The 10,890-nt window shown below is 44.9% G+C and overlaps 1 protein-coding gene across 1 annotated transcript in view; it reads right to left on the bottom strand.

Moving 5' to 3' along the window:
- Window positions 1–5,967: 5,967 nt before the first annotated feature.
- rassf5 (Ras association domain family member 5) overlaps window positions 5,968–10,890 on the bottom strand; it is a 73,709-nt gene continuing 68,786 nt past the window's right edge. The window contains exon 5 of the mRNA XM_038819490.1: window positions 5,968–6,929. Within this exon, the coding sequence (XP_038675418.1) occupies window positions 6,780–6,929 (150 nt within the window). The 3' untranslated portion in view covers window positions 5,968–6,779. The remainder of the gene's footprint in view (window positions 6,930–10,890) is intronic.

Below are 10,890 nucleotides of genomic sequence, written 5' to 3'. Positions count from 1 at the left end.
CAGCAGCTGTTTTTCTGAGTGGCCATTCTTAATGAGTGACCATAGATCAATACAGGCTAATTGGTTAGGGATGGCATTGAAACTGGACCTAATCCCATCGGCATCTATCATTTTCACTTTCCACCAGCATTATGTGCAATCAAGGAAAAGGAACTTGGATTTTTTTGTCCACTTCTAGCTTAACGCTGCTGGGATCAAATATAGCATTTTCATGTTGGCAGAGATCAAGTAGATCTCGACCGTTCGCGTATCTTATCATTGTGAGGTGTAAATCCCTAAACCAACGAAGTGACCTCTTCCACATAGGAAAATTCTGGCCGACTAAAATAAAAACACCTTTGTGTAAACAAACATAGATATTTTGTTAATTTTTTGGAGGATTTATTGAAAGAAAAAAAATCATGAAACACAATACTTGTAAAACCTTCCACTCTTTACAATTCTTCTTTACAATATATTTTGTAATGAAAAAATTGGGCCTGATTCCATACTCAACTATTAGCATTTCACTAATAACAATGTCTGCAAATGAACAGAATACGTAGCACTTTATTGATCATTGCCAATTCAATATTTATATTGCCGTTTAGTGCCAGCAGCATGCTCAGAGCTTTGTTCCAGGGAAGAACATGAAAGTAAATCCAGCGCCATTCACCTCTTGTATAAATCAAATGATTAATATAGAAACAAAGCATTGCATCCCTGGGCATTTGTGCTACTGGGGACAACTTTTTTTCTGGAGATTATGTTTAATGTAGAAAAAGATCTTGTTGGGTTTAGGTGATAGCTGATGGAAGCAAACTCATAGTCTGCATAATATAAATAGTAACAACAACAAAAAGTGATGCGTTCGCACAGACACGACATTCGAGTGCAACACACTTGTTCCAAGTGCAAATCTTCAGCAATGGAGACCAGATTCATTCACAGAAAAGAGAATTTACTTGTCAAGCACGAATATAGAATCAGGCCCAAACTTTTTAAAACAATACTGTTTTGGTTCACCTCATCACATACAAAAATATTTCAAAACAAATCTTGCTCAATGCCATTAGATAAATCAAATCCCAATTTGATTCAAAGGACAGGTTTTGTGCCAATTTAACATTTTATTCTTTATTAAACCAATACCATCCTGTGTTTTGGGTTAGGGAACCAAATTATGCAACAATTAGATTAGAATAAAGAAAATATGATTTTTTTATTAAACAGTTTCATCAGAGGGGTAATTATATTTGTTGCAAAACTCTTTTGGACAGGTCCCTTCATTCATATGATATATGATCAAGACCCCAGTAAAAATACATACTGAAATTTAAAAAAAAGGGATGTCAATTTCTCTCGGTAATTAAAGGTTTGCTAAAGAAATTTGGGGTTTATAAGGATCTTAAACTAGAATATCAGACACTTCTATTCATTGATAAACCAGATATTTAATCATCAATGATTCATACAGGATAGGTGCAATATTCTGCAGGATTATACAATGAGGGATTTGTTCTGTTTTTGGAAGGCAAGTTCATAAAATAAAATAAATTAAAAAGCACAATATACACATCTGTATTTCCTCTGCCACTCAAGGCTATTGGTTCGCTGCTGTCATTTTTAATATGCATTAACTGTACTAATGTGGAACTGTCAAATAAAGCAGATACTGCCTGCAGTTATATTTCACTAAAATACTGAACATCAATGTCCTTCTTCTTGAGGATCTACTGCAGAAGTATTCCAATGTCAGAATTACTGCCTGTTAAAGGACATTTGTCCTTTTCATAAGCATGCTGGTAAACTGACTCAGCATCTATGCCAGTAGTCCATTAATAACCTCTCGACAACATCTAATTATTCCTTGAACACTGATTCAGAAAGAGAGAACTTGAATTCATGTGCTCGCTTTACATCTTCAAGATAACGCAAAGCACTTTACATGTAATGAATTATTTTTGAAGTACAGTAACGATTGTTTTGGAAGCATTTGCGATAGCTATTCTGAAGCTGAGAGCTGCAAGGTAAATGACCAGTTATCTATTTTGGTGGTGTCGGTTCAGAGATAAACATTGGCCAGCATAGTGGGAACCTCCCTGCTTACCTTCAAATAGTGCCCTGGGATCTTTTGCATTCATCAGATGACCAAATTATTTTGGAACATTAGGTCATTAGCTTTCAACTATTGGCCTATAGAATGGATCTTCTTACTCCTTTTATACACAAGAAATTCACCTTTAGCGTGTGATGTCCCTTTGATAGCCTTCAAGACTAACCTATAGGAAACTATTAATACAGATCACTTAAAGGTTTGAACATTCTGGCCGACACTGGATTTGCGAAAGACTCAGCTAAATTTTGTCAAAACATTGAGTCCAGCAAATCTATTAAAAGACAGATTTTACAAAGAGGAAATAAATTAGGCATTTAAACTGCAAAGCTAGTCGTGGAAGGAACTGCACAGGAAGATGTGAAACAGAAATTTTCAGAAACCCCCACTTGCAATGTGAACCTGTCAAAAAGATGTTTTGGGTGGTTTCAGAAAGCACAATCTGAGTGGAAAATCTTGAATGAGATAGTATTCCATTTTGGTGGCCTACATAATAAAACCATCGTTGAAAGGCACCAGGTCAATTTACCCTTCCCAAATGATACGGGAATGTTTGAAAAAAGATTGGGAAGAAAAGTTTATGACCAGGATAATAATCTATTTTTCTAACTAAAAACAAACGTGGAACTTTCTTAAAATTGCGAACTCATTCAAAATTTGATGCAAGCTTCTGCACTTCCAAATGGAATAGAAATGACTGAGTTTCAGAACAGAGCTGCCTAAATATCCACCCTAAAGTGTTATATTTCCTGTCACGCCTTCAAAAACTGAAACACTGGGGATAACTTAAAGCAAACAAAGTGATGCAATAGTCTTTTACTAAATTGACTCAACAAACGAATTGGGGAATTCAGTTGGGCCTCAGCTTGTGCTTCAACGCAATGATTTGAATCATAGAATTTACAGTGCAGAAGGAGGCCATTCGGCCCATTGCACCGACTCTTGGAAAGAGCACCCTCCCCAAGCCCACACTTCCACCCTATCCCCGTAACCCCATCTAGCTTGAGGGCAATTTATCATGGCCAATCCACCTAACCTTCACATCTTTGGACAGTGGGAGGAAACTGGAGCACCCGGAAGAAACACACGCACACACGGGGAGAACGTGCAGACTCCGCATAGACAGTGACCCAAGCTGGGAATGGAACCTGGGACCCTGGTGCTGTGAAGCCATAGTGCTAACCACTATGCTACCTTGCTGCTGAAGTCAGCAGTCTTCATGGCACTATATCTGTCCCTGATCTTTCACTCTGTCAAAGTAATATGACTAAGGTAAACAAGAACTATTTTCTGCTCTGCTAATTGTTTATTTGGGGGATGAAATTCTTGGGTCGGATTGAAAGGTTGGTGATAGCATTTTGGCAGCTCACTTTACATTCCACCCATTTTCTGTTCACTCCAATAAAAAGTAAAAATCAGATGGATACAAAACGGGCCACTCTCACCAGTTTTGTGCTGCTACCCAAGGTGAATTATACATTAATGAAGTGTCACAATGCATAACACTGAAATAACTCAATTTTTAGCTAATTTTCATATCATACCATGCCAAGTAGTACACAAAGGAAAATACTTTAAGTCACTTGGGAGTGATGAAGTTTAGTAAGAAGCACCTAGGCAAAATATCCAAAGACGCTGGGCGGGATTCTCTGTTTTGCCGGTATTACGCCCACAGGTTTCCTGGCAGTGTTGGGTGGTCACAATGGGAAATCCCATTGACAGGCAGCGGATCGGAGAATCCTGCTGCTGGCGAGGGCATGTCGCCCAGGAAAACCCGGCTGGCGGATCGGAGAATCCTGCTGCTGGCGAGGGCACGCCGCCCAGGAAAACCTGGCTGGCGGATCGGAGAATCCTGCTGCTGGCGAGGGCACGCCGCCCAGGAAAACCCGGCTGGCGGATCGGAGAATCCTGCTGCTGGCGAGGGCACGCCGCCCAGGAAAACCTGGCTGGCGGATCGGAGAATCCTGCTGCTGGCGAGGGCATGTCGCCCAGGAAAACCCGGCTGGCGGATCGGAGAATCCTGCTGCTGGCGAGGGCATGTCGCCCAGGAAAACCCGGCTGGCGGATCGGAGAATCCTGCTGCTGGTGAGGGCACGCCGCCCAGGAAAACCCGGCTGGCGGATCGGAGAATCCTGCTGCTGGCGAGGGCACGCCGCCCAGGAAAACCCGGCTGGCGGATCGGAGAATCCTGCTGCTGGCGAGGGCACGCCGCCCAGGAAAACCCGGCTGGCGGATCGGAGAATCCTGCTGCCCAAGTTTCAATTTTTTTATTCTGCAGCCAGTCACGCATGCAGCAGATGTGAGGAACTAAATGTCATGGCTATTGTCTAACCTCATCGATGCATTCGGAATCAAGTTATCCAATTGTAACAATGAGACATTTATCAAACTCACTGAAAATTCTCAAATATAACATTCTTATCCTTGTGTTTAAATCTCATGGGTTTACCTTATTCTGTGCTACAAGGCTCCAGTGAAAAAAACACGCAGACCTCCTGCTCTTATGCATCTCCTCACCATTGGGGTTTTACCTTTTCACTATCCAGGCCACATGCACTGGAATTATCTCACTAAACCGTTCCGCCATTTCTTCTTAAAGTTAAGCTGTAGGTCAATCTTGCCCTTTTTGGCTCATTTTGCTTTTTCTTTCTGTTAAGTGCCCTGGGAAGTTTTTCTACGTTAAAGGCACAAATAAATGCAAATTGTTACTGTGAAGCAGCAAAACTCCCAGATTAGAATGATATACCTCCACTCTGCCTGCCCCACAAAGTGCTTCAGTCTACTTCACCTTTTGGTACAAAAATTGCATTTTCTACGCCGGTTATCCTTTTGGCTTTTGAGGCAGATTGCGGAATTAGTGCCACACCAATAGCAAATGCTTCAACTCACTTCACACAAAACCTGTGAAGATGGATGGGACTCACCCAAGGGTCTGGGCTGACTTCAAATCCACGATCTAAAACTGACAGATGATGGGCGGAATCTAATGGAGGCAAGACAAGATCTTTGCTGCCTCTGGAGAGCCACCGAGAACCCTCCAACACCTCCTTTAGGGGAGGCCCACCTGCATCTTGTTACATTCAGGGACAGGCCAGTGCTTTCCCTGGGATCAGCAAGGAACGTGGGGTTGAAGTCCAGTCCTCCAAGAGCAGCTGGCTAATTGGAGGCCAGAAGCTATTGCACAGCAGTGACAGTGGTGGCTGCTGCCAGTATGACACCAATCCAAGGCCTGGATTCCAGACCAGAGGTGACTGGCTGCAGGGGGGTAAAGAGATGGGTGGGTAGGCATGCAGGTCTCTCCCCCCACCCCCAAAGCTGGGTCCCCTGATTTGAACGAGGGACACTCACTGGGAGCCTGCAAGGAACTCTGTACGAGTTTACATGTTATGGTCCCTGCATGATAAGCATTTGCTATTGGGCTAATACAATGGTGGTGGGATGAGGCCCTTAAGTGGGAATTAATTGCCCACTTAACAACCTCTATTGGTGACGAGACAGGAAGCCTGTCTAGGGGCCGGTACACCATGGACTTGGGGTAGTGGTAGGATCCCCACCCACTAATATCCCATCTGTTTAAATGCCTCCCACCAAACTTGCCAAGATGGGAGGGCACAAGATTCCATTTGATGTGCTAACTCACTGCATTAGCAAGAACTAAGTTCTATTTAAACTAAAATGAACTGCAATCAAAGAGGAGATAGTACAAAATTAATGGTAGCGGAAGCAAAAGGCACACTATCCCATGAAGGATATCATCAGGGCACAAGAATAAAATATGCAAAGCCATTTCCCGACAATTAGACACAGGATAAATTATAGAACTTACTCAAAAAGGACATTTCCTACAGTTTATACATGTGAGCGTGTGGGTGTTTTTTGAATTTAAATATAAATGGTAAATAATGTAAATTTTCTTTCAATGTTCTTTTTAAAGAGATATCACATAGGTGCTTCATTTATATCGATCATCACTTCAGATAATTGTATTATACAGCTCTCTTTAAAACTACCCAATTCCGAAAACTGTACATGTTCTCAGGCAATTAATTACATGACAACATTCTATGCAATTGCATTCAACTCCCAGACATGCAACAGTTAGAGAATTTCTTTTGAAAAAAAGGACGACAAGAATGAAAGATTTGTCTTACATGCACAAAGCAACTACCTGCTTTTAATAGACATCTCCTGTAGCCCCAAACAGTGATTTGGTGCATTGCAGAACAGCCAGCACAACCCTTGGAGGATTGATTGCTCTCCGCAGCTTCTAAACTGCATGTTTGTTTCTCTGACACCTGCAGTTTCCATAAATTTGCTATGTCGAATATTAAGAAGCAAAAAAACATACCGAACCTAGAGGTTTTTAATTCACAGTTTAACTGACTAGACTTTTTTAAAAAATGATTTAGAAATTTGTTGTAATTATGATTTTGTCTTCAGTACTCAAAAGGGCTAATTTAAAATATTCTGAAAAGCAGCTCTTTCTGGTCAATCCAGAGTGGTAGCTTCATAGAGGCAGTAACATTTCTAAATCCTGGCGCCACCTCTGCACTTACAGTTTTAAAAGCAACATTTATTGTTGCCTTGTTGTTGCACTTGGCCCTGGAGATAATCCTGCCCACATATCCTGGGCAACATTTAAAGATAGTTTTATGCTTATTTTTTTGATTTGTCTGCAATCCAGTTATCCCGGTTTCCCAACTTCCTTCAGGGCCTGCTCCAGCCTTTGACGAAGTTTGATGTATTTCTGCTGCACCTGTTGGATCCGTTCCTTTTCCTCTTTCTCCAATATAATGAGGAAATTTTGCAGTTCTGGCACACTAAAAGCATCCCACTGTAGGAATGAAAAAAATCCTGGAAAGTTAGTATTTTTTTCTGATATATTTGAATACAAAATACATCCTGAACATTTAGAACTGAAAAAATGAAAATGTACATCATTTATTGTCATGAGTAGGCTTCAAATGAAGTTACTGTGAAAAGCCCCTAGTCGCCGCATTCCGGCACCTGTTCGGGGAGGCTGGTACAGGAATTGAACCGTGCTGCTGGCCTGCCTTGGTCTGCTTTCAAAGCCAGCGATTTAGCCCTGTGCCAAACCAATCCCCAATTTGAACTTGGGCAACAGTGCAAAAGAGGCTGTAGTGAATTTGCCACGAATGTTCCACCAAATTTCCTTTCTTGACATCAATGGCAAGTTGGCCATTGTGTTAATGGTTGGTTAATTTGCTAATGCCTATTTTACATCATCAAAGCTAAAATGACTTCCGCTGTCTCATAATGTAACTAGCATCCAGGGATCGATTCTGTGCAGATATTGGAGTTGTAGAAATGTTAGCAATAAAAACAACTGAAAATGAATTACTTTTTTTTTAAAGAAAGGAAATTTTGTCTATTTTTTCCTTTTCCTGCTGAAGGAACTAACTTTTCATGGGGTATGGTTGCCAAGGTACTGCCATCCATCTTGTACTCCACCCAGTTCTTTTATTGCCCAGATCGTGAGTGCCAACCACAACTCTGCTCATTCCTGTTTTCACGAGGAAGTTCAAATTCCTATTTTATATTATTTTTAGCATACTAGTTACTGCATCCATGTCAAACTTCTCATTCACTCTATTAATTAAATTGAATCTAGACTGGATTGTGAAAAAGTTGTACGCTACAAATAACATTTTTTGCTACCCCAATGTAAAAGAAAGTCATGAGATGCGGGTGCCGCTGACTCAGTCAGTATGCACTCATCCAGGAAAGTGGAGAGTATTCCATCACACTCCTGACTTGTGCCTTGTAGATGGTGGACAGACTTTGGGGAGTCAGACTGAAGCAGTTCACGTCCAAATGCAGCAAGACCATTACAATATCTATACCTGTACTGACTAGTGGCAAGTAACATTCGCGCCACACAAGTGCCAGGCAATGACCATCTCCAACCAGAGAGAATCTAACCATAAGCTTTTGACATTCAATGACATTACCCGAGCTGAACTGGACTAACAATATAAATACTGTGGCTACAAGAGCAGGTCAGAATCTAGGCATCCCGCCACGAGTAATTCACCTTCAGATTTCCCAAAGTCCGTCCACTTGCGTCTACCCAGCAGATAGGCTCATCTAACCTAGCTGAAATGGGGTAGGTTGGGCGGGGAAACACGCGCACACACACACACCCCCTATTGAAAGCCAGGTAATAGCTTTAACACCTGGACACAAAGGGAGAAACAGCTGAACTTGCTACGTTCAGGCAGAGAGGACGCAATCTACCTGAATGGGAACAAGCGGTGGGATTCTCCACGAACCGGCGGGGCGGGCCACTCCGGGGTCGGGCGGAATCCTTTGCACCTTCAGGGGCCTTGGCTGGGCCGCAGTGTTTGGCGCCACGCCAGCCGGTGTGGAAGGGCTTGGTGTCACGCCAACAGGCGCTGATGGGCCTCCGCCGGCCGGCGCATGCGCGGGAGCGTGTGCTGGAGTCATCCTGATCGCGGGCCAGGCTACCGTGGGGACCCCCCCCGGAGCCAACAAATCCCCCCACGTCCACCCCCCCTCCCACCACGGGGCCAAATCCCCCACGATCCCCCCGCGTTTCCCCCCCCCGGGGCCAAATCCCCCCATGTTCCCCCCCCCACCCCCCGAGGACTCTCCGTGGAGCCAGGTCCTGCCAGTAAGGACCGGTTATGATTGACGCTGGCGGGACCGGCCGAAAATGGGCGGCCACTCGGTCAATCGCGGGCCGGAGAATTGCGGGGTAGGGGGGGCCGCTGGCAACGGCCCCCGACCAGTGTGGCACGATTCTCGCCCCACCAAAACCCCGGAGCCGGAGAATTTGGCAGCCGGCGGGGCAGGATTCACGCCGACCCCCAGCGATTCTGCGAACGGCGGGGGGGGGGGGGGGGGGGGGGGGGGGGTCGTCGGTGAAACCCTCCCAAAGCCTCACAGCGGGTGCGAATAGCCGGGTGTTCCCCAGCACTCGGAGTGCCGCGAATCGCCACACTAGATTGCGCCCCTCTGCCTGAACGTAGCAAGTTCAGCTGTTTCTCCCTAGTGAGTTGGGGCTTTGGGGGCTCACATCAGAGGAGGGTGGGGGGGGGGGTCGAGAGATCGCAATCTCTCCCTGTACGAAGGAGTTCTGGTGAGCGGAGTTCCTCAGTTAGGAACGACCATTTGGATAGATCAGGGGCCTCAGCAGGAAACAGGTGGCCCACTGGCCAAAACTCCCCATTGCAGTGAGAGATCGGGTCACCATCTCTCAATTCCTCAACGCAACCCGTGAATCCTCCCCAAGTCCCAATTCATCCATCGGCGCAGGGCACTCCCGGGCTCAATCCCCATCACATAAAAAGTGGAACCTCTAGGGTGTCATTTTACCTATGCCGGGGATTGGGCCTTGTGGTGCTCTGCGCGTTTACGGTGGGGCCCCGAGGACCCTTTTATGGGTGAGTTGGGGCTTTGGGGGCTCACATCAGAGGAGGGGGGGGTCGAGAGATCGCAATCTCTCCCTGTACGAAGGAGTTCTGGTGAGTGGAGTTCCTCAGTTAGGAAACAGGGCCTAGTGCGGCCTCGCAGGGAGTTCCCCGCTGAGGCCCCAAATCAAACCAGAGTCCTGGTCGATAGTATGGTGTTTCTCAGCGCCACGAGCGGAAAACACCCGGCTAAATGAGCCATCCGGTTCTGTCCCAATTCAGTTAGATTGAGCCTCTTATCCTTTTCATAGGTCACTGGAAAATTCATCGCTCTAAAAATGGATTTGTCTATGAGGTCATAACACTTGTTGCTCTGTAAATAAAAGCAAAATCCTGCAGATACTGGAAATCTGAAATAAATACAAAAATGCTGGATAAACTCAGCAAGTCTGGCAGCATCGGGGGAGAGAAACAGAGTTAACATTGGGAATCTAAATGACCCTTCTACAGAACTGAAAAGTAGAAATGTACAGAATTATATAGAGAAAAAGGGATTGAAGGAGGTGGGACAGGGGTATGTTAGGGCAACAGACATATTGACAAATTTGTCATGGACAGAAGACAAAGGGGAGAATTCACGGTGCCATTAAGGGATGAAGACGTGTGGCAAAATTGAGATCGCAGAATGTGCTAATGGGAGCAACTGAGCAGCCAGGGACAGGTCGCCATGTGGGGGAGGAGTGGGTTGTGTTGGGGCAGGCCAGGGAGCTGAAAAACAACTAAATCTACAAAAGGGCTGTGAGTGTGTGTGTTTTGGGGGGGGGGGGGGGTGGAAAGAGAGCTTACTTCCTAAAATAGTTGGACTCAATGTTGACTATTGTGGTGATCCACCACTCTGTAATTGTGTGTGTGCCTGTATTAGGGGATGTACAGCAGTACCTGTATTACAAGTTTGTCGGTAGCCCATGCCGCCTAGCTCCGCCCACAGGGAGCAGTATAAATATATACGAGATCTCCGGAGCTGCAATTTTACCAGCTGCAGTCGAAGGATAAACATCTCACGGTAATAAAGCCTCTCTTGTACCGATTCGAGTCTTTAAGTGCAATTGATAGCTCATCAATTTATTACCGTGAGATTTTCCGCATCATGGACATCAGAATAAAACCCGATCGCTTGCAGCTGGATCCGCAATCGCCAAACGCCAGAACAGACTTTAATCACTGGCTGGCTTGCTTCGAGGCCTATATCACCTCAGCGGACCCTGCACCGTCTGAGGCTCAGAAAATTCAACTCCTCTTCTCAAGGTTGAGCTCCAGCATGCTCCCGCTGATACAGGACGCGCCGAACTACGCACGCGCCATGGAACTTCTCAAAGAAAATTACGTCCAGTTGACGAACAC

This window comes from Scyliorhinus canicula, chromosome 15, assembly GCF_902713615.1.
Source record: "Scyliorhinus canicula chromosome 15, sScyCan1.1, whole genome shotgun sequence".
In the NCBI taxonomy this organism is placed as follows: Eukaryota; Metazoa; Chordata; class Chondrichthyes; order Carcharhiniformes; family Scyliorhinidae; genus Scyliorhinus; species Scyliorhinus canicula.
The sequence above is the reverse complement of the archived record's forward strand: the minus strand, read 5'-3'. Positions and strand labels throughout refer to the sequence as shown.